The sequence below is a fragment of the Alternaria rosae genome, assembly GCF_020736505.1.
Source record: "Alternaria rosae strain MPI-PUGE-AT-0040 chromosome Unknown BKA58scaffold_1, whole genome shotgun sequence".
Lineage (NCBI taxonomy): Eukaryota > Fungi > Ascomycota > Dothideomycetes > Pleosporales > Pleosporaceae > Alternaria > Alternaria rosae.
In genome coordinates, this window is record NW_025763570.1 from 4,089,299 (window position 1) to 4,110,347 (window position 21,049).

General features: G+C 52.0%; 12 protein-coding genes across 12 annotated transcripts; 6 read left to right on the forward strand and 6 right to left on the reverse strand.

Annotated features, from left to right (window-relative positions):
- The first annotated feature begins 181 nt into the window (after positions 1–181).
- BKA58DRAFT_329903 (chromosome segregation protein Spc25-domain-containing protein) lies at positions 182–1,156 on the forward strand. The gene is made up of 2 exons (XM_046168143.1): positions 182–476; positions 536–1,156. The coding sequence occupies exons 1-2, from the start codon at positions 257–259 to the stop codon at positions 1,078–1,080; spliced, it is 765 nt and encodes a 254-aa protein (XP_046031742.1). The 5' UTR covers positions 182–256; the 3' UTR covers positions 1,081–1,156.
- A 1-nt stretch (position 1,157) lies between these two features.
- BKA58DRAFT_464766 (P-loop containing nucleoside triphosphate hydrolase protein) lies at positions 1,158–3,301 on the reverse strand. Its single transcript, XM_046174933.1, has 2 exons — positions 3,096–3,301; positions 1,158–3,047 (listed from the first exon to the last, which is right to left on the reverse strand). Exons 1-2 carry the CDS (start codon positions 3,241–3,243, stop codon positions 1,168–1,170), a joined length of 2,028 nt encoding a protein of 675 aa, XP_046031743.1. The 5' UTR covers positions 3,244–3,301; the 3' UTR covers positions 1,158–1,167.
- A 918-nt stretch (positions 3,302–4,219) lies between these two features.
- On the forward strand, positions 4,220–5,908 carry BKA58DRAFT_374037 (Elongator complex protein 4). The gene is made up of 2 exons (XM_046169283.1): positions 4,220–4,689; positions 4,760–5,908. Exons 1-2 carry the CDS (start codon positions 4,236–4,238, stop codon positions 5,497–5,499), a joined length of 1,194 nt encoding a protein of 397 aa, XP_046031744.1. The 5' UTR covers positions 4,220–4,235; the 3' UTR covers positions 5,500–5,908.
- Positions 5,909–6,028: 120 nt separating this feature from the next.
- BKA58DRAFT_302530 (secretory pathway protein-like protein Ssp120) lies at positions 6,029–6,721 on the forward strand (the record flags this gene model as incomplete). Its single annotated transcript, XM_046166932.1, has 2 exons — positions 6,029–6,167; positions 6,237–6,721. The coding sequence occupies 2 exons, from the start codon at positions 6,029–6,031 to the stop codon at positions 6,719–6,721; spliced, it is 624 nt and encodes a 207-aa protein (XP_046031745.1).
- A 56-nt stretch (positions 6,722–6,777) lies between these two features.
- On the reverse strand, positions 6,778–8,081 carry BKA58DRAFT_26002 (Alpha/Beta hydrolase protein). Its single transcript, XM_046166769.1, has 2 exons — positions 7,709–8,081; positions 6,778–7,653 (listed from the first exon to the last, which is right to left on the reverse strand). The coding sequence occupies exons 1-2, from the start codon at positions 7,745–7,747 to the stop codon at positions 6,835–6,837; spliced, it is 858 nt and encodes a 285-aa protein (XP_046031746.1). The 5' UTR covers positions 7,748–8,081; the 3' UTR covers positions 6,778–6,834.
- A 584-nt stretch (positions 8,082–8,665) lies between these two features.
- On the forward strand, positions 8,666–9,889 carry BKA58DRAFT_434622 (uncharacterized protein; the record flags this gene model as incomplete). Its single annotated transcript, XM_046173278.1, has 3 exons — positions 8,666–8,724; positions 8,776–9,535; positions 9,590–9,889. The coding sequence occupies 3 exons, from the start codon at positions 8,666–8,668 to the stop codon at positions 9,887–9,889; spliced, it is 1,119 nt and encodes a 372-aa protein (XP_046031747.1).
- Positions 9,890–10,194: 305 nt separating this feature from the next.
- On the reverse strand, positions 10,195–11,966 carry BKA58DRAFT_397100 (Alpha/Beta hydrolase protein; the record flags this gene model as incomplete). The annotated part of the gene is made up of 5 exons (XM_046171402.1): positions 10,195–10,328; positions 10,384–10,519; positions 10,578–11,476; positions 11,560–11,642; positions 11,746–11,966. 5 exons carry the CDS (start codon positions 11,964–11,966, stop codon positions 10,195–10,197), a joined length of 1,473 nt encoding a protein of 490 aa, XP_046031748.1.
- Positions 11,967–12,519: 553 nt separating this feature from the next.
- On the reverse strand, positions 12,520–14,629 carry BKA58DRAFT_26123 (cytochrome P450). The gene is made up of 3 exons (XM_046166770.1): positions 14,247–14,629; positions 12,943–14,156; positions 12,520–12,889 (listed from the first exon to the last, which is right to left on the reverse strand). The coding sequence occupies exons 1-3, from the start codon at positions 14,455–14,457 to the stop codon at positions 12,701–12,703; spliced, it is 1,614 nt and encodes a 537-aa protein (XP_046031749.1). The 5' UTR covers positions 14,458–14,629; the 3' UTR covers positions 12,520–12,700.
- A 172-nt stretch (positions 14,630–14,801) lies between these two features.
- Positions 14,802–16,893, forward strand: BKA58DRAFT_407955 (uncharacterized protein; the record flags this gene model as incomplete). Its single annotated transcript, XM_046172056.1, has 5 exons — positions 14,802–14,976; positions 15,028–15,344; positions 15,393–15,978; positions 16,035–16,816; positions 16,864–16,893. The coding sequence occupies 5 exons, from the start codon at positions 14,802–14,804 to the stop codon at positions 16,891–16,893; spliced, it is 1,890 nt and encodes a 629-aa protein (XP_046031750.1).
- Positions 16,894–16,980: 87 nt separating this feature from the next.
- Positions 16,981–17,697, reverse strand: BKA58DRAFT_302512 (Phenylalanyl-tRNA synthetase; the record flags this gene model as incomplete). Its single annotated transcript, XM_046166929.1, has 1 exon — positions 16,981–17,697. The coding sequence occupies one exon, from the start codon at positions 17,695–17,697 to the stop codon at positions 16,981–16,983; it is 717 nt and encodes a 238-aa protein (XP_046031751.1).
- Positions 17,698–18,016: 319 nt separating this feature from the next.
- On the forward strand, positions 18,017–18,739 carry BKA58DRAFT_416740 (uncharacterized protein). Its single transcript, XM_046172603.1, has 2 exons — positions 18,017–18,349; positions 18,410–18,739. The coding sequence occupies exons 1-2, from the start codon at positions 18,056–18,058 to the stop codon at positions 18,638–18,640; spliced, it is 525 nt and encodes a 174-aa protein (XP_046031752.1). The 5' UTR covers positions 18,017–18,055; the 3' UTR covers positions 18,641–18,739.
- Positions 18,599–20,550, reverse strand: BKA58DRAFT_26144 (endo-beta-1,6-galactanase). Its single transcript, XM_046166771.1, has 5 exons — positions 20,284–20,550; positions 19,968–20,219; positions 19,816–19,908; positions 19,741–19,766; positions 18,599–19,676 (listed from the first exon to the last, which is right to left on the reverse strand). The coding sequence occupies exons 1-5, from the start codon at positions 20,415–20,417 to the stop codon at positions 18,739–18,741; spliced, it is 1,443 nt and encodes a 480-aa protein (XP_046031753.1). The 5' UTR covers positions 20,418–20,550; the 3' UTR covers positions 18,599–18,738.
- Positions 20,551–21,049: the final 499 nt, after the last annotated feature.

Here is a 21,049-nt window from a genome sequence, read left to right on the forward strand (position 1 = left end):
TGTGCGAGGGTGAAGATTCTGTCTGTCAAGCTCAGGATGCGCCGGACGCGATGATGAAAGAGACATCGCCAAAAAGTTCCACTAGCGCCAAAAGTCGCGTCGGCACGTGCATGCGCCCCGCTGTCGTTCCTGCCGCATTAGCGCGCATGTTTGTTTACGGAGCAACCATCTCATCCGCCCTCACCACCCAACGTCTTATCGCACCCCACCACATATTCGCATACTCCACGAGAGACGTCAAAATCAAAACGCAATTATGACGACTTTCGAGCCCTCCATGAGCACCACGATGCGCGCCTCCTCGCACGATGCGCCGTCCATGGCCGACCAACTACCCAGCATCAACTTCGGATTTGACGACCTACGCAGCCGCATGAACCAGTTCACTACACGATTCGACGCTTTCATCGAGAATGGACGCAGACGAGTACTGGAAGAGCGAAACCAGTTCCGGATGAATGTCGCAGAACTCCATGGTATGACGAAACCCCATCGAGATGCGCGCCAATCTACCGCATACTGACTATAATGACAGAGGACCAACGCATGAAGAAGCGCGACATCGAAATCCTCGAACTCAAGACAGCCCAGCACAGCCAAACAATCTCCAAGGAATCCCAAGAAACCTCCGAGATGCAAGAAGCCATTTCCGCTCTCACCCTGCAGCGCGACGAGCGCCTTGCCCACCGCGACAGCCTCCGCGCCCAGATCGCGGAGGTGCAAAAGACCATCTCCGCGCGCCGTGAAGCACAACTCAAGCATCGCCGATACCTCGATGGGCAAAGCAGGTACAACGAGCCGGAGCTCGACTTCTGGGAAAACTATCTAGGTCTTAGGATTGAGGGGCTCGGCAAGGACGACAGACTGAAATTCGTATATACCAACGTCGATGAAAGGGAGTGGGACCGTGAAGCGTGGTTTGAACTGGATACCAGCGAGCGCGATTACAGAGTGCTAGAGATGCGGCCGAAGGTCGAGCGCGAAGAGGTGGAGACGGTCGTGGACAGGCTCAACGAAACTCGCGACTTGGCCGGCTTCCTCAAGGGCATGCGGGAGCTATTCGTCGAAGCATGCAAGTAATGTTGGGAGCAGCAATTCTGTTGTCATGTCCTCACGTAATTATGCCTTTAGTTTTGATAGATACCCGCAAGCAACTTCTTTCCAATCTCATCGACCGCCATTCTTGATCTTATAAAACTCAGGTGCATACACCGTCAACCAGTCCATCTCCACTGTACTCAGATCCCTAACGTAAATCTTATCTCTTGTGGACTGTATCTCCGTGTATATGACCCAATCCGCCTTCCTCGTGAAGAACACAGAAGTCGGATGGGGCCACAACGTCGTCTTTCCATCAACAGTCGTGAAAGTCCCATCTGCCTTCATCCTCGCAGCATGTGCGAAGAACCCAGTCGTTAGACAGCGACGGACGCGCTCGGCGAGTGGTGTACCGCCTACCCTCAGCACGCCTGATGACGCAAGAACATTCTCCTTGACACCGAAACGATCCAGATAAGCAGCAAGTTGTTTCCGTACACTGACGGCCTTGACGAGCGACTTGTGGTTCAGACTGTTGGAGTGGCACCATGCCGTGTTGCCCATTCCGGCTTTCACGAAGGCTTCGTATACATTGTAGAGGGTAAGGTGATCGCCCTCCGCTACTGCGAACTTCCGCCTCGCTGCATCGAGCTGTTTCTTCCCACCGTCGTGAGAAACGAAAGCGTTGCCTTGGAGTGTCATCATGGCAGCTATTGTGAGCATTTCGCTCAGGCAGCCAAAGTCCGGTTCAGCGGCCTTTAATAATGCGCGAGCAAGCATCGGCTCGAGAGGAAGCTCCGCCATACGCGTACCAAGAGGCTTTGTAAGCCGAGCATGAGCGTCCAACGCACCGAGAGAGTAGAGTAGATCCAGAGCGCGTGTTACGAGTGCCGACGGTGGCGGCGAGAGGTAATCAAACCGCACCACATTCGTGATTCCCAAGTTGAGAAGCTGCAGGATCACGGGTGCGAGATTCGAGCGAGCGAGCTCTGGGAAAGTGGCTTCTTCCAAACCTTCGTAAACGCTTTCAGGGTACAGTCTGAAGCATTTGCCCGGCCTCGTCCGTCCAGCACGGCCCGCTCTTTGTGTGGCACTAGCTTTCGATACAGGCACGACAGCAAGATTTTCGATGCCTAGACTGGCGTTATAGGCGCGGAGCTTGACATACCCTGAATCCACTACAAAGACGATGCCGTCGATAGTCAAAGATGCCTCTGAGATGTTAGTGCTAAAGATCACGCGTCGCGTGTTTTGTGACGGTTTTGTGAAGATGGCATTTTGATCCTCTGTAGGCAGGCCGGCGTAAAGGGGCAATGGCACGAGCTTTTTCTGGGATGAAGACATCTCGACAATACGGTCACCAAGCTTATCAATCGCGTCGTCTATCTCCTCTCGTCCTGTTAAGAAGACAAGGATGTCGCCTTCGCTCTCGTGCTCGTGGATCTTCATGACCGTGTCGATTGCTGCTTCCACGTAGTTATTCGTTGGTTCCTGTAGGTACTGGATTTCGACCGGGTATGTGCGACCTTCAATACCAATGATGTAGCCAAACTCTTCCTTGCTTTTGCCATGGACCTTTTCGCCGTCGTCGGGGATGAAGAAATCAAGGAAGCGTTCCGCTTCTAGCGTAGCGCTACTCACAACGACGCGCAGGTCTTCTCGCTTCCTCAGCACCTTCTTCAGTAGGCTCAATAGTATATCAGAAGACAAGCTTCGCTCATGTGCTTCGTCGACCATAATGACTGAATAGCGTGAAAGTAGCGGATCGACGAGCATCTCGCGCAGTAACAGGCCGTCCGTGACAAACTTCACCTGTGTAGCCGCAGACGTGACATCTTCGAATCTGATACTGTATCCGACTTGTTGACCAAGCGGTGTACCCAGCTCTTCTGCTACTCTTGCGGCCACGCTAGTACATGCTATTCTCCGGGGTTGTGTGATCGCTATCTGCTTGCCGCCATTGCACCAGCCGGCTCCCAGCAGAAATTTTGGTATCTGTGTTGTCTTTCCTGAGAACAGATGTCAGTTTTGAATTCATACAGAGCGAGAAAACGTACCACTGCCTGTTTCGCCAACGACGATGGTCACAGGGTACGTCTCTATTGTGTAAAGCAGTTGATCTTTGAGTTGCGCGATTGGTAGCAAAGCGGGCGGCTTGTACAGGCTTGGAATTAGAGCAGACTCGACCTCTTCATCATCTGCCATGACTGTAGATCGAGCGTGAAGTCAGAGGGAAAATGTAGTTTTGTGTCGAAGATGCTGAAAGCATTGAGTGCTCTCCGGCCTTCTTAGGGATGGCGCTAGCCGTTTGCGCTAGCCGTGTCGGGACTCTAGTGTCAAACGATGAAAAGAAAAGCACGAAGAAGAGCACACTCACACCTTGCATCGCACTCCCAGTCATCCATCCAGAACGTATGCATCAGAATGCTGCTCTTCTAGCGTTCCCGCAGATACTGTATGCAAACTTATGATGATACCGCGGAGGATGAACTCCCCAAGACGCCATGCACCGTGTGCAGGCCAGCTTCCTCATCACAAAATTGAGACAATGCCGCATTCAAGCGCTCCTATCTGATAACTACGCATGCCAACCTTTTCCAGGAGACTCCCAGGACTTGGGTTTAGCAATGAATGCTACACGATTCTAGACGTAAATACCATGATAGAGCCATCATAATCTACTCAGCAATCTCAGGGAGCAAGCACGCGCTGCGTTGATCTTTCTATAAGAGCCGCGCGCCAAACGGATCACTAGCCTAAACCGCATGACAGGGGAATATGTCTTGCAGAGGTAAGAGTACGCTCGACGTCATACGGAATGTGGCGATTGTTGTAGTGCTTAGAAAGTTCGACTTTTATATCTGGCCCTCGTTCGTCATGCAAATTCAGGACTCTAGGTTACAGTCTGGTAAGCAATGGCCCTGTCATGCTCAGAATCCATGGAGGCGAGATGCTATAGCGGGGCGGAAGGATCAAGATAGATCAAGGCCCGGTATCGAATATCAGAGAATAAATCGGCTCAGACAGTTCCAGCTACTGAAGTGGAAATAGCATAAACGTTGATTTCGATTCCCTTTTTGTGTTGCTCAAGCAGTCGCGACTGCTGGGCAGATGACGTCTGACGCTAACACGCGCTTATCGATAGCCCCTCCAACATTTTCGACGAGTCGCGACTCACAGCCCCAGACACTCCCAAAATGGCGTTTCGCAAGCGCAACATCGCGCTGTCTCGCGCACCAGCAGGCGAAGACGCGTCAAATGCGCCATCGTCTCCTTCGATAGCACAACCTGCACCAACACCCCCCGGTGTCCGTCCCTCACCTATCGATGGCCGCCCCACCACGTCGACCGGCACGCCTTCGCTCGATGGCATCTTAGCAGGTCATGCTGGCCTGGCACTAGGGAACTCGATACTCATAGGCGAGAGTGGAACCACAGACTATGCCGGCGCATTACTACGGTTCTATGCGGCTGAGGGAGTGGTACAGGGCCATAAAGTGCATGTAGTAGGCATGGGCGAAGTGTGGGGTAGGGAACTGCCTGGCATATCAGAAGACAAGTCGGACAAGAGAAAGGAGGGGAAGGAGCGAGCAGAGAAGATGAAGATCGCATGGAGGTATGAAGGTCTGGGGCAGTTTGAGAGTGCTAGAGGTGCGTTGTGTACATATACTTTGCGAATGCAAAACCATTTATCGAGCAGTTTTGACGAGTTTCTCAACAGGGTCTCCCAATGTGCAGAGGACAGCAGGTCAAGGCGATAGTGCGACAGAAGAACAGATGATCTTCTGCCATACCTTCGATCTCGCCAAACGTCTCACGCTCCCTGTGGGGACAGCGATCAACTACGTGTCAATACCTCGCCCAGGCGGTTCTGCGTCACCCTTCCCTCCGATTTTGCAAAACATACGGCAGCAGCTCGAGTCGAACCCATCACACACGATCCACCGCATCGTGATACCGTCTCTCCTCTCACCAGCATTGTACTCTCCTTCCTCGGCCCACCCGACCTCCGTACTCCAATTCCTCCACGGTCTACGGGCGCTGCTCCGACAATATCAAACGCGTTTGACCGCCATTATCACAATTCCCTTGACCCTATACCCAAGATCCTCAGGCCTTGTCCGTTGGATGGAAATCCTTTCTGACGGCGTCATTGAGCTGTCTCCATTCCCATACTCGCGTTTGCAAGCGCTCGCACAATCGGCAGGTACGACGAAGGACGAAGAGCGACCGCAGGGTATGCTCGCCGTGCATAAATTACCAGTGTTCCATGAGAAGGGCGGCGGCGGTGGAGCAGGAGACTTGGGCGAGGACATGGCGTTTACGTTGAGTCGGCGGAAGTTTGTGATTGCAAAGTACAGCCTACCGCCGATGGAAGGCGACACCGAGGCGCAGGAGGAGGCCGTGAGGGAAGCAGCTGGCGGTAGTGCGATGCCGAAGAAACAAGATCTAGAGTTCTAGAATGCTCAAATCGGTGGCGTGTAGATGAAGATACCCTGTACAGCACCGAGATGGGCAGTCAAGCCATACTTCTTATTGCATGTGCCAACTCCTTCATTCCGAGTCGCTGTCTTCCCCCATCATGTCTTCCATCTCAATTTGTTCCCAACCGCCAGTGCCTGCTCCCGACCCGAAGCCTCGTGTGTAGTTGCGACCGAACGATGCGTTTCGAGGATTGAATGTGACGCCGGCGAATCTTGCGCGGAAGCCGTCGCCCATGCACGAAGATGCGGCTAGAAACGCGAGAAAGAAGATAAATGGGATGAAGAGCAACAGGCTTAGGAGGACTAGGACGTTCATGGTAGGCTTGTGATGTTGCTGGTGCGGTGAAAGAGAGCTGCACGTGGAAACCTTACCTAGGTAAGTTCGAGACCCCTATGACATAGTGTCGGTGGGTGGCCAGATGGGGACCGAGCCCCTGGCCATCAACATTTGGGCTACGACTCAACTCAGTTTCTACATTCTCTTGAGTCTCACAATTCTACAAAAGATGGATCGCATGTTTAAACTACCACTCGGCGCACTCTTGTTGCTTTCATGCGCCCTCAATGCCTCGGCGCACGGCGGCGCCGAACATGCGCAAGTCGAAGTCCCAGCGGACGCCGACTGGGCGACGCGACACATGGCTGGTATGGACTTCCCCAGATCCCCACAACATGAAACAAAGAAGCAGGGCCCGTTCACTAACACTTCCGCAGAGGAGCACCACATCTCCGGCTACGATGCAACCACCTTCTTCAACATGCACGACTACGACGGAACTGGTCTCTGGCAGGCCGTCGACATCCGCCGAACCTACGGACTCGAAGACCCGTCCAGCGCCTCCATTTCCGAAACCAAGAAACAATTGGTCGTCCAGACTATTCTAGACATGTTCGATATCAACAAGGACGGTTCCATCACCTTGGCTGAATTCCTGCAAAAGGATTCGGAGAATGTCAAGCTGCCGGACTTTGGCATGGGCCCAGGGCACCACGGAGACGACGAGTACGAATACGAGATCCATCATTGGGAGAAGTACCACAGTGGCGATGACGTGAAGGAGGAAGACCTGAACCATCCAGAGGACATCGCGCATTTCAAGATGCACGAGGAGAAGGAGGCGGCACAAGAGGAGTGGGAGAGGCTTGAGCTCAGAGGTGTCGTGGAGAAGAACATTCCCCAGAAATACAGGCGGAATTGAGAAGCTCAGCAGAGGTCTATCGACTCGCGAACGGTGCAGGGGTGGATATAATGAGTTCTTGAATACGCGAAGATGATATACCAATTTACGGCTGCCGAATCACGGAGCACTTTTCAAAGCCACTTCTCGAACCACGCAAGTACCTGCTTCTCCGAGTCCTCTAGAGCCTTCCTCTCCTGCGGATCGTCCGGATTGCCTCTGACCGCGAACCCATGCCTGCCAGGCGTGTACGCTTTGTGTTCAACCTCTGGGAACTCCTTCCGCGCCTTCTGTGCCTTCGCATGACATCCCTCCACCTTGCTCTTCGTCTCAAAGCTCACAGCGATATCCTCAACGCCCCACGCGAAACTCGTAGGAACCACGAGGTCTTCAACATCCTCAGGAACGGCCAAGTGACTTGGGTGTAGCGCCACGATCGCATCGACAAGCGGCTTCTTCACACCTTCGATCTCGATCATGTTGCTCTCCAACCCCGTGCGAGCAGCGTACTTTCCGCCCCAGCAAAAACCAACCATACCGATCTTCCTCTCGCTTGGCGTCGCGCGCCTCAACTCCCGCATAAAGTCAAGACAAACCTTATCCGACTCCGCCTTCCCATGCCTCCGCTGCCACATCAGAAAAGACGGCAAACTAGCCAAGATACCCGTGTACTTTGCGAATGTACTCTGTGCCGCCGCATCTACCGGAAGCAGCGCATCAGCAACTTTGAGTCCGACAGGGTCGCCCTTGAAGAAATCGGGAAGCAGGACTAGATACTCTCCTGAGGCGGCGTAAGCGTCGGCGATAATTTTGTTGTTGGGAAGACCCAGGCCGAAGATGTCTGAGTATATGCAGATTGTTGCGCGTGGTGTGGTCCGATTTCCGACTGTGTAGACCGAGAGGCCATGGAGAGTTTCGATGGTGCCTTTGGGCGTTCCCGCGTGGATTGAGCCCTGTAGTCGGGGTGGTTAGGTGATGGAGTGTGAACCTTGGAGGAGGGTGGTTTACCTTGATGCATTCCGTTGAGCAGGAGGTTCCTGTTGCCATGGTGGATGGATGTTTGGTATGCAGCGTTGTACTCCAATAACGATGGTGATGGTACGCGACTTGATAGTGATGACGTATTTCGAGGAGGGTGTCTACGAGTATGGAATGCTGTCGCTGATCACAGGGCTACCTCCTGCCTTTATACACTCTTCCTCCACGGTACACCTTCATCTAAACGGTCTCACCGTCACAACAAGCATCGTACTAAGCGCTGATAGCGCGACTATTTCCCTTTACGTCTGCATGACTCTGTAGCCACCAACTGAATCACGTTCCATCCTCGCCAATCGTAGAACTCATAAATGGTGGAAGAAGTGAGCAGGCTGTTACGCCCGGCCGATAAGGGTCATTGCACGCTAAGCCTCTTGCGGCTTTTTGAGCGAGGATGGTCAGCATCGAGAGCGCGCGGGGAAAGCGGCGCGTCGAGGGATTTTTCCCACGCAATTAGCGACGTCTCATCTGAGGTGTCTTTCAATCTTTTGCGCAGTTGGGATGAAGTTAAGCGTTCGGGGTAGTCGCGGGATTTGCGATCAGACGCGCAAACCTACTGACCTACCTAGGTACCTAGGTATCTTCGATAGCGTCATGTCTCAACATCGCGACTTGATGCCTGGCTGTACCTAAGGGTAATCACTCTACTTTGTGTTTCAGGTGCGATTACTACATTGAGCTTCAGGCATATGAGAAGCGCGCTTTCGACTCATGGTGTAGTTGTAAGTCTGACATCAGTGTGAGATGCTGGGTCGGTACCTAGGTGCGACCTTAGGAGGCAAGCGCAGGTTCTATATCATGTGCTCACTGTCTGCCTAGATACTGACCTATTCATAAAGATGAGAGTTTCCAGCGGATGGTTAGCAAGTTCTTATTCCTCTTCCCTTCTCGAAAGACTCGAATACGCATTGTCTCACATTAGTCAGTATGGTCAACAACGAGAACCCTATCTCCATCGGCGAATCCAAACATGCTGACCAGCTGGAGTAAGACGTTGAAGAATGGAGAACCTCCGCTCTGCGCACAACCGATGATAGGATTGCGCTCTACGACCCGAAGCCCACAGATCAAAACGCCTCGTCCGCTACCTCGTCAGTTTCACGAAACGCATACTATGGTGCATCTCACCGCGCCCTGGATGTAGTCGAATTGCTCAAGCAAATCCTTTCTCACGCCTCACCAAGGACTCACTACGCAGCATGGAATGTGTCAAGACGTTGGAGAGAGATTGTTATCCACATGTTGGATATGCAATACCGTGCCCCGTATCCCTACGTAGCTGTTGAACAAGGTGGCATTGTTCCACCGAGCCTGAGGTGGCTACCTCCATGCGAAGATGAGATCACCAGACTTCAGAACACTTTCAACATCACGACTGCACACGCTTATAGTCGTAGCTTGTCGGATCCCTTCCTCATAGCGCGATTCACGCAAGCAGATACACTTCCACAGCAACTGTTCACTTCTCTCCATAACAGGATTCGCTCAGACTTCAGATTGTACAGATCTCCGAGTTTCTATTCTCTAGCAGAAGAACCTCGATGGCTGGATCTGTCACAAGTCGAGGTAAATCCATACTTTGTCCATTTATGCGGCGACTGCTTCCAACCATTCCAGGGCAACTACACCATTTCCATCAAGCCTCGCATAAAAGACTATCTCGGAGACTCGTCGTCAACAACAGGGCCATTTTGGGAGCAGCTCATTCACAATATGTTTCTCGGCCGACCAACCTGCAAGGTTTTGCGAATTTACGCCATTGGGAAGATTCACGAAGAAGTGCAAGCACTAGGCACAGTAAGTAAATCAGCTGGCGTTCGTGTTGGGGACCTTCTGCTTCTGCTTCAACAGCACTCCTCTACAGCAACCGAACTGTGGCGAACCCGGTCTAAATCCCTGCGGGAAGAGATTATAGGCCACACAACTCCTGTCGAAATACACAAGGCTTGGAACTGTCCCGGTTTCCCTAAGCTTGCTGTCTTCCTTGAAAGCACGGCACAATCTGGTCCGCCGTTCGCACATCATCCCTGCGACATCAACACACGCAACATATACATGCACAAGACGGAGTGGCATGAGGACCATTTAAAGCCAACGAGAATCTTTGCAGGAAATCCGGAGCTGAGGGACCCCAGGTTAGATCGTCCGTGAGATCTCAGCTTGCGTGCACTCTTCTTACTCTCGCGTCGCCCCTGAGAATATCCGTGTTGGGTGTAACAATGCATGGTATGGTAAAGCTGCAAGTTGTTGGATTAGGCTAAAGCTGGTTTGCATGCACCAAACAAGGAAAATCTCGGACATGTTCTCATCTACTTATTCATCTGGAGTGCTCGCATCTTCAACGCTGGAAGCTCATCCCACGAGACGTTTTTGCTCTCAGATAGTCATCCCGACGATCCCTAAATCAAGATGCATTTGCACTACCTACCGCTCTTGGCACTGGCTCGCGAATAGCCTCATCGCACTAAGCTGTTGATGAATGCAACTCCCTCAGCTCTATCACCGTCATCCTCGACATAGCTTTGGTCTTTTCGGAAGACAAAGTTGGTTGCATTGGTGGCATAGCTCGGCCATCCAGGAGTTTGAGATACTGCAATGCGCGTTAGTGTACTATCAACCACACAACGAAAGACATTGAAACTCACCTCCATGACCATTAGGATCAAGATCGTACGCGAAAGATGTCCACATGCGCATGACTAGCTTTGACAAGGCAACGTTTTCGGAGCTATTGCCCAATGGAGTGAGCTGCTGTTCTGGGTTTCCAAAAACGAAGGGTATCTGTTCTAAAGTCAATTCTCCAGTTCTCCTCATCTCCCACTGGCAACGTAGTACTGACCTCAGAGAAGTGATTGACGCCGATTAATTCTGGTGTGTTGTTGAACTTGGGCGCATCCCATCGATACGAATACACCTTGTCGACGTGCTCACTCATGCTTTGCGCGAGCAACCTCCGAGGAGCATACATTGTCAGATCAGTCGCGATACTCTGGTATCTTTTGTACTGTATTCCATACTGAGGCCATGTGCGATTGCCCCAGCCATATGGCTCGCCAAGTGTAGGGTCGTTTGGATACAGCTCGAGAAGCTTCTCCGCGACAGTATCGTTGACGTTCCAGCGCTTGGAGTGTACCAGCTGGTTGATAGCATCGGAATCGCTGTTAACGCCGTTCACACCGAAACCTTCGTCGGTGTTGGTGCCAAGAATAAGCGGGATTTTCGCAAATTTGCCTTTTTGCAACGATTGTTGGCCGTATCGAGGTATTAGGCTACCGTCTATGACGTGGAACCATTCGAGACCCTGGTAGCCATATGGTGCGATGGTCTCGTAGGGTACGTCACGAAGACACTGGAGCGTATCCTTGGCATCTGAGCAGCCGACCGACTCGGTCAGATTGTCGTACATGTGCTGGTACCAGTCGGTACCATTGAGTGGCGCACCAACAGCATTACCGCTTTCCAAAATAGCCGCGCGAAATAAGCCCTCGTTATCGCCGTTATATGCGGCTATGTGGTCACCAACTGAATACGCGCCCGCCGATTCACCCCAGATCGTGACTTTTTCGGGATCACCGCCGAAGGCTGAGATGTGCTTGTTGACCCACTGCATCGCGAGTCGTTGGTCACGAAGTCCTAGATTCTGTGCGCCAGCCTGCTCAACCTCCTTACTATACAAGAAGCCAAACGCTGCCATGCGGTAGTTGATCGAGATACCAATGACGGGCTTGTTGTTGAGTACTGATTGCTGCACAATGTAGCTCATGTTGTATCTACTGCTGATGAGTACATCATCCCGACTGTAATGACTTCAGGCAACTTACCTTGGGTCACTAGTAGCACCCTGCTGCCATCCGCCTCCGTAGATCCATAGTAATATCGGAAGATTTGTTTCGTTTGTCCTTGGCTTGACGATGTTCAGGTGTAGACAGTCCTCTCCCAGTTTTGTCCAATTTGCGGCAACCAGGGTGTTTGTGTCCCCGCCATAGCCTTTGCAGTCAATGCCATACTGCGTCGCATTGTGGTATGTTGTGGGCAAATCCGGTGCTAATTGAGCGGGCGCGAATCGCACTGGCTTTGGAGCATACTTGACACCTAGAAACAAGTCTTGGTCGAACTCTTGCAAGAAACGTCCTTGGTATATGCCAGCCTGCGAATGCACGATTGGTGATGATGCGAGAACGGGATTGGCGAAGCACACAGCGGCCAACCAGGATTTTAGAAGCTTCATGACGGAAGGGTCTGGCGAAGTCCGCCATGCTTGCAACGCATATGCATTTGCTCATATACAACAGCTGCCATCTGAAGCCTCTCTATGAGGCTGTACGGAAGCGTCGTTGGTGAAGATCCACCAATGAGAAATATGAGTACATCGCCGTCTACATAGCCGGTATTCATTTGCCGAACAGGGTCACTCTGAGATGCTTGCGGTCTTGGCATTGGTGAACTGTTATTTGAACGCCCAGGTATAGTGTATCAGAATGCATGTGAATGATGCGTTAGCATCTTGGCCTGAACATGTCACGTATGCGACGCCTGGTGCGATCAAAATTGACTGCGCAGCCGGTCAGCAGAGTCAAGACGATAATGATGTGTCACATTAGCCGGCGAGATGATGCATCTCGGTTGATGCAAATTAGTGGCTAGTCCGGGGAAGACATTCGCTCCACATTACCCCGCAAGCATCACGGTATGCCGTGCATAATGCACCGTGCGCAAGTCATTCTTCCGCAAACTTGGTAGAAATCCAGATTGGTTACTCAGACTGGAACACCCATGACAAACGCCAATAATCTTGTCTGGAATAATTGACTCTCAGCCCTATTCGTATAGACGGATTGGACAGTGAAACGGCCGTTCACAAAAATATGGAAGGAAGCCTTGCAATCTGTTTAAGTTGATACCAAAGAAAATCATGAGACTTTTCACGTGACTACCACCCGTCATCCATGGATGCAGGGGCACTCACGAGCCAGATTCTCTCTCAGTGATGAGGCACCACATTTGGTCTTGCAGAAAGATGCCTAAATGTAGGTGTACGAAGTCAGTACATGTCCCACATGCAGTTCGTACACGGGAAGATTTACCCCAGTAATTCCTAGATCTCCACGGTTTCTCTGGGGTTGCAAGAGACCAATCGAAATGTCGTAGGAACTAGACACAAGTCAGCATAGGGGGACTCGGTACGAAAGTCTGGAACAATGAACCTCGAAGATAACCTTCCTCATCTCCAACCATGCTATAGGCTTCCCGAGACACTGGTACTTGCCATACCCGAAAATCATGTCTGTAGTACGGCGCATAGCGTTCAAGCGCTCAAGCTGGATCTCGTTGTGCTCATCGAGTAGCCAACGTTCTGGTCTGAAGCAGTCGGCATCTTCACCAAATATCTCCTTGTCTCGATTGAGGCCCATTACGTTATACCCAACATTGGTACCACCAGGAAGGAAATACGCTTTTCCGTTGATTGTGGCAGTGTCGCCTTCGACGGGGACCTTCTTCGGAGCGATATCAGTGACAGGTGGATGAATGCGAAGCCCTTCACGCATTACGGCTTGTAGGTATGGTAGGCTCTTCATCGTTTCGTCAGATACGATATCGGAAGACATAGCAGCATGACCTGAGGTAACGGCAGCGTCAATCTCTGTCTGCAATTTTCTGTACGCCCTATGGCTGGTCATCAGATAGAGCATCGTTCCGCGTATAGCAGTCGCAGTCGTGTCAGACCCTGCTAGAATCTGAAGCAGCGATTCAGTCAGGAGATCGTCGCGTGTCAATCCGTGGCGTATGAACGACGCAAGCATGTCCGAGCGACTATTCGTCGGCTTCTCTAGACGCGAGTCGATGAGTTCCCGAGCTACCGTTCTCATCTTTCCATAACCACTCTTGTCCTTGTCCGAGGGCCCGAGCATGCGCGCGATGGGCGGCCAATGGAGGTAAGGCGTCAGTCCAAGGCCGCCGGTGAAGGCCATAATTGCCAACCCGACTCGACCAGAGCTTATATAATTGTCGACGTCAGCATCGGCTTTGATGTCTCCAAACGCTTTACCAAAGCCGATTTTGCTGATCACGTCGAGAGTAAGATACTGGATCTTACTTCCGAGATCCACGGGCTTGTACCGCGTAGCAGTGGAAATGTACTTTGATCTGATCAGGTCCAGAAGCTGGTGTATATGTTCGTCGATGTCAGATTCCAGGGACAAATTCTCTTTGCCTGAGTACCCAGATGCCATCTGCTGGCGCCGCTTCGTGTGCTGCACCTCGTCGAGTTGGCTAAAGACATGGTCCTTTCCAACCTCCATCCGCACGGCACTATTGTACCATGTCGAGCGAGTGTACGGCGAGCGCACTGCGTTCATATGGGCCAGCAGATCTGGCGACGATGTAATCAGGTCGTTGGGGCCAATGCGTGCAAGGGCGCCTACAGTTTGGCGCTGTCAGCAAGGGGCAAGCGGGCTGCACGGACGAGACGGCGCCTCTCCCGGGCAGCGACTCCCACCTTTCTACTCACCATATTCATCGCCGACGGCCTTGTACCAGAGATGCGAATGTCGACTCAGTATCGCGCGTGTATGCAGCAGTTCACACCATCCCGAGCTGGTCGGACCGGGGAAGGCTCGAAGGCGCCGGTAGCGAACGATCGAAGTCGCCACTGCATAGACCACGAGAACGGCCGCTATGAGTAGCCACTTCGTCGCGTAGAGCTGCGCAAACAAAGACATGATGAACACAGGATCTTCTCAGTCAGGTAAACGGACATGAGTCAGGCTACTAATGAATTCTCCTGTTCGAGCGGGGTCGCTCGCTCCTGCACGCATCTCAGTACGGATGCATGCTACGATGTAGAGCAACCCTTGCGAAGTCTGACTTACAGCGGACATTAGGACCAATGAGCACCTCATACCGATCACGAGCGGTCTACACGACCTGCAGATGCCAACGCGCACTATCGAGTGCCAATGATACGAGCGCTCTGGGTGGCACAGCAGCATAACAACGCAGTAGCAGCGATATAAGAGAAGACACTCGCTAGACCATCGAGACGATACATTTCGGATGGACAGCCATGATTCCACGAGTTTTATCAATTGGACTAGCCGTCACTTGCGCTAATGCGCTCCCACACGCTGCTTTCAAACGCCACATCTCAGAGCTTCGTTCTACCTATGACTACGTGATTTGCGGGGGAGGAACTGCTGGTCTTACAGTAGCTGATCGACTTACTGGGGCTTTCCCAGAGAGCAAGTTCTCACATTCGCCTACAAAATACTTTTGGCTGACCTCCATCGCAGAAACAGTGCTGGTTGTTGAGTACGGCGAAGTCGAATATGCGCCGGGGGCGTTTGATCCGCCAAGCCTCGTTTGGGGCGGGCCAACTGAGAAATCGGGATACTTCACCTTCAACTCGGTACCTAATCCGGAAATGAATGGCAAACAGGCTTTGTTGTTTGTTGGCAAGACTATTGGCGGAAGTAGTGCCATCAACGGCCAGTACTTTGACCGCGGATCTAGACATGACTATGACGCTTGGACCCAGATTGGAGGTCCTGAGTTTGCAAACAGTACGATCAAGTGGGATTGGGAGAGCTTGTTTCCCTACTTCAAAAAGGCGAGCGTGGTTGCCGCTCGTTTCTGACGTTGAACTGACTCCACGTAGAGCGTGACCTTCACTCCACCAGCACCAAGCGTGGTGGAACAATATGGGTTTACTTGGGACATGTCCGCGTATGGAGGTACAACTCCCATCCATTCGAGTTTCCCACCTTTTCTATGGGGCGACATACACGTCGCGAGGGAAGCTTGGAGTGACATGGGTATCCGAGCCCTAGATGAGTGTGGAGGTGGGTTCAAAGAAGGCCTGTGTTGGGGACCTATATCTCAGCATCCAGTCACGGCCAGGCGCTCGCACGCTGGTTTGGGCCACTACTCCGACGTCGCGGGTAGACCAAACTACGACTTGCTCGTTAAGCATCAAGTCATCAGGGTTATTTATACTGACGGCGTCTCACACGGGCCGCCACAGGTAGAGGTACGATCTCTCTCCAACGATGAAGTGTTGAATGTAACTGCCAAAGCCGAAGTCATCATTTCTGCCGGCGCAATGCATACGCCAACCATCCTCCAAAGGAGCGGCATTGGACCCGCAGCTGTCCTCAACCATTTGAACATTACCGCAGTACTGGATCTTCCTGGGGTAGGCTCAAATCTGCAAGATCACTCTTCTCCTGGTATATCATGGAACTGTAGGTATTCTGGTCGCTCATTAAGGGTGATACCCTAATCACTGACCGTGTGACAGACTCGAAGCCTGGTAATTTCTCCAATATGCCTTCAGACATGTTCGATCCTGCTTATGCCGCCAGAGCAGTGGCAGGGTTCGATATGACTCCAGCACAAGGCCCTTACACGTTGGCCATGAGTAATACCGCACTGTACATCTCACTTCCCACCGTGACCGAGGAGTACATGGAAATCATTGAGGAGATGCGCGAGACGGCTGATAGCGACTTAGCGGCTGCTCATTTGCCAGAGAACTCTGACCCGAGCCTTGTTGCTGGTTACAAACGTCAGCTTCACGTCCTTGCCGACCTTCTCGCAAACGCAGAAGCCCCCAGTGTAGAAGTACCCTTTGCGACTGGGACGACTATGCGCCCTATCATTCTCCATCCATTAAGTCGAGGTACTCTTCATCTCGACTCGACCGACCTGTTAGCTCAGCCTATACTTGATTACCGCGCGGGCTCCAGTCCCATCGACTTCTCCGTCCATATTGCGCATATCAAATGGCTTCGTAAGGTACTAGGTACTCCGACTATGCGCAGATACGGTGCGGTTGAAGTCACTCCTGGCCCAGCTGTTCAATCAGACGAAGACCTCAAATCTTACATCAAGGGTTCCATGGTAATCTCGCATATGCACCCATGCTGCACAGCTGCGATGATACCTAGAAATCTGGGGGGCGTAGTAGGACCAGACCTAAGGGTGCATGGTGCGACCGGATTACGCGTTGTTGATATCAGTATTCTGCCTTTTTTACCAAGTGCGCATACTAGCTCTACAGCGTACGCTATTGCAGAGAAGGTCAGTGGGAATGTAACTGTGGTAAGATAAACGCTAACGTTGGATAGGCCGCGGACATCATCATACACAGTCTATGAAGACCTCATTAAGATCAGACGAAGGCTACAAACTGTCCTAGATAGCATCTACATAGTACAATGCAACTATTGTATGCTCTGAAGTGCTCATGACTTCAAGAGACGCTTCTCGACTTTTACATCCGCGGAGAGCTTTTGTAATTGGTGACTTAGCTCGTCCGCTGCAGCATTTAGCTTTGCATCGTCGATAGCTTCCAACGCATCTAGGATGAACAACACATTTGATGTTCCGTCGCTCAACGCAGTCCTCGAGCATTGCCTCCAATTCCAACGTCTACACGTCACACCACCATCGTCGCACCAGACTGCTTCTCCGGGACTTGGGCTTTCAATGACGACTTCGCCGCCAGATTTTGTGTCGAACTTTTCGTCGCCTTTTGCGCGTATCAGGAAAGGGCTTCCCTCATATTTGTCAAGATCTTCGCCTCCAAGAGGGATCTGGTGTTTGAGCGAGATGCCGTTGTAAATATCTGTCAGGCGGTTCACACGCGGTAGGCCTGCATCAACACGACGCAACAGGGCTTCAAGACTGTTCATGGTCTTTTTGGGCTTTGCGCCAAAGGCTTTGTAGGCTTCTTTCCATTGCGCGACATGCGCAATGTCGTTCACCGGAGTTTTTGCCAGTGCTTCTTTGGCTGATACTTCTGCCGAGGAGAGGAAAGCTTCACTGACTGAGTCGGAAGGGCCTGGTGGTATGTTGGTGACCACCATAAGCAAGGCGCGATAATCAGGTCGGAGCTGGAAGATTTCCGGGGCGATGCGCGCATTGGCGAGGTAACTCGAAGGGTCTTGGGTGTTCGCCATATTGGATGTAGTCGTAAATGAGAGACGTGCCAAAGACCGTGAGAGAGGTTTGAAGAAAGGTACGATGGTAGGCAAAGTGCGTGGAAATGTATACATGCAGACTCTACGAAGCTTTCTCTATATGTAAGCGTTTTATAAGCCTTTGTAGTAAGCGCTCTATCTTCCCATGTTGGGAACAAGACTTCCACATTTGACCACAGGGCGTGGATGTGGAAGTTTCTGTTGACAACTTGACATGGCCCAGTCTAGCCTCTTTCCGCTGCGGCTAGCGTGTTGCTAGTGAAGTCCTGGTACCCACCATCGTGCATCGTCGCGTGCAATTATCGCGTCGCCCACACAGGCATTATTGCCACCCAGCATGTCGTTCCTGGTCAATCCGTTCTCTCGATCGTCTCAAGCTGGTAACGCGTGGTTTTGCGCCGGTACCGTGACGTCGTACCCGAATGTCGACGACTCCACGCGCGTCAGCGAACAGCGCCCATGCGGCGAAAAGCATGTGACGGGTTGTCGGGTATTCCACGTGCCTCGCGATGACAGCTCCAAAGCCACTGAGGTTGCGATCGATGATTGGAGGGATCCCGAACTTGGTGGTGATGCGAAGGACCAAGTGATGGTATTCCAGTACAAAGGAAAATTTGTCGCGGTGAACCACGTATGTCGCGACACTGTAACTACGTGTAGTGTGCCTATATAATAACCAAGACACGCACAGGAATGTCCGCACTCTTCGTATCCACTCTCCAATGGCACGCCCTTCGACATCGAAGACTTTGGGGTAGTGCTTAGCTCAGGAATACTTTGTCCGAAGCACGGCTGGGGGTTCGATCTCCATACCGGTCGATCGGACCGCGGTAGTTACAGGCTTCAAGTGTGGGAAGTTCAGCAAAGATCGGGCAATGGGGATCAAGAGATATGGGTCAGAAGAAAGCAAAGAATCGGATAACACAACACGATGCGGACCTACACCCACCATCGCGAACGGACGCGTGAACTCATCAACGGAACAGTTTCGTGTTAGCACACTATCGTATGCGCTATGCCCTACAACTTTATCCCTGTTACTTCAAAAGTCTGCACCATGTTCTTCTCGAACTTCGACCAGAATTTTGTTCCACTAATCGTGGTATCGAGATGCTGCACGTAGCGGTCGCCGCTTCCAATCTGTGTGCTCCATCTCGAGACCGTTGCACCGGATGACGGACGCCCCGAGAAGCCTGACAGCTCAAAGTTCAGATACTGCGCCGCGTCCCAGTTCACGGCCACAATGACTAACAACGACTTGCTAGCATCGTAGGCAGCGACGACGTTGTCTCGACCACCATCGAGGATTCGCATACCTGGACGCATATGTCGGGCGAATTGGGCAAGCACATAGTACTTCTGCGTCGATTTACCCAGCGTCTTCGCGTCATTGTCTGCGTCGATGAGACCCCAGCCTCCCTGGTCGAGGACTTGCCAGTACTCCCATGCGGTAGGCTTCAGCTGCCGAAGATCCTGGAAAAGGTATTTGGCAAGGTTCTCGCCAGAAGCCACGCCATCACCATATTCGCTGTTCCAGAGAGATTTGCCAGCCTGTGTAGCCAAGGTGTGAACACCAGCGCGGTCACCGCTTCCGTATTGGTAGCCATGAACGTTTATCCGGTCGATCTTGCTGAGTGCGCTATTTCCAATAGTCTTGAGGTTCGTTGCAGCTTGGTCGTAGTATGACTCATCCGAGGCCGCGATCTTTGTGGAAAGCCCACGGTTCGCAAGTTGGGTGTCGAGATAACCGACGATCTTGGCTTGGGTGGATACATCAACGTGGCATCCTTCTTGGGTGCCGTCGGCCTTCCACCAGTTTGCGCTTGGCTCATTGAACGGGTCGACAGTTTCGAATTCAACGCCCCAATTATCTTTGAAATGCTTTGCGACTGTAGCCATGTAGACTGCATGCTGCTCCAAGTTCCACGATTGGATGTTTTCGCTCCCGTCCGATGCACCTGCAGAGGTAGAGGTACGAAATCAGTGTTTGTCTCACATGCACTTCGTACAGCCAAGACTTACCGGAAGGGTTGTGGTTCTTCGTCATCCTGGAAAAGTCAATATCTCGTATACAGCTTGTACGTGAGTGTTACTTACCACCACATCGGTGAGTTAGAGAACAACTCTGTTCGATCTGCTCCACGTGCAATCGCTTTCTGGAGCGCTGCTCGCTGGTTGACATCAACGGACCTGAAGTGCAAACGACGATCAGCAAATGGCCTCATGGCACATCGAGGTAGGTATCGTACCAGTTCCAGCTTGAAGAGGCCGGGTCACTGCTCTTCCAGTCCAGCCAGTAGCCCTCCATCTGCCTCGACCTTTTTACGTTTGGAGACACGACCATCTTCTCCCCATCGACGGAGTTCCAGCTACACGCACCGGCATTGTAGCGTACGATGTTGAAGCCAAGTCCCGGAAGAGTCTCGCCATTGAACTTGGTTTGCTTCAGCGTAAAGAAGATATCCGCAAGATCGTCTCTGTTGCCGAACTGCTGCGCCCACCTAAGATGTCGATGTGCGAAGTCAGTGTATGTCTCACACGCACTTCGTACACGGGAAGATTTACCATGCCAACGATGTTCCCCAGCCTTCCCAGGTACCCCAGTTCGACTTTGGGTCAATTGTAGTCGTGACATCGGCATCAACCGAGTAACTGCTAGCCAGCACCACGGCCGCCCTGATGAAGGTTGAAGTGCGCATTGTAGAGTGGTATTGGACAGAACGACTGTTGTTCACTACATCCTTCCATCGTCGCTCTCTGATTAAATATAGCAGTCAACTCAATCTCAGCGCCTCATTCAGGTAACGCGCCCGCAAACACCATCTTCTCACTAATTGCTACTTGGCTCTTGGATAATGCTGGAAGCGGGGTAGTCTATACACGATGAAATGGTACTACCTCGGCGCCCGAACGTGCTTTTTCGGCGAGCCTTGGACGACGAGCCACTCACGACACCCACAACAGGACTAGGACACATCCGCGAATGGGAGAGTTCGAATAATCAAGGTTAAGCCGGCACGTGGTAGAGTTTCAACGAACCGGATTGCAGCCGGAGTTACTCCGTCGACGAACTTTGAGTTGCAGTGGCAGCGGAAGATTTCGGCGTAGAGTTCTCCCGCATCAACACATATTTTGGCCTCGCGATGACGGCAGTGGGACATATGCCGAAGCCATGCGACATTAATAGGGTGCATGTAACGATATTGGGTGTTGTATCCGCCATTAAGGTTCGGGTGTGGAGGCGGACGCTAAGGGGCTTGTCCCCACCATGTCACCCTTGCCACTGGATCACGAGTTGCGGAGTGGAGATTCATCGGCTTGCGGAGTAAGT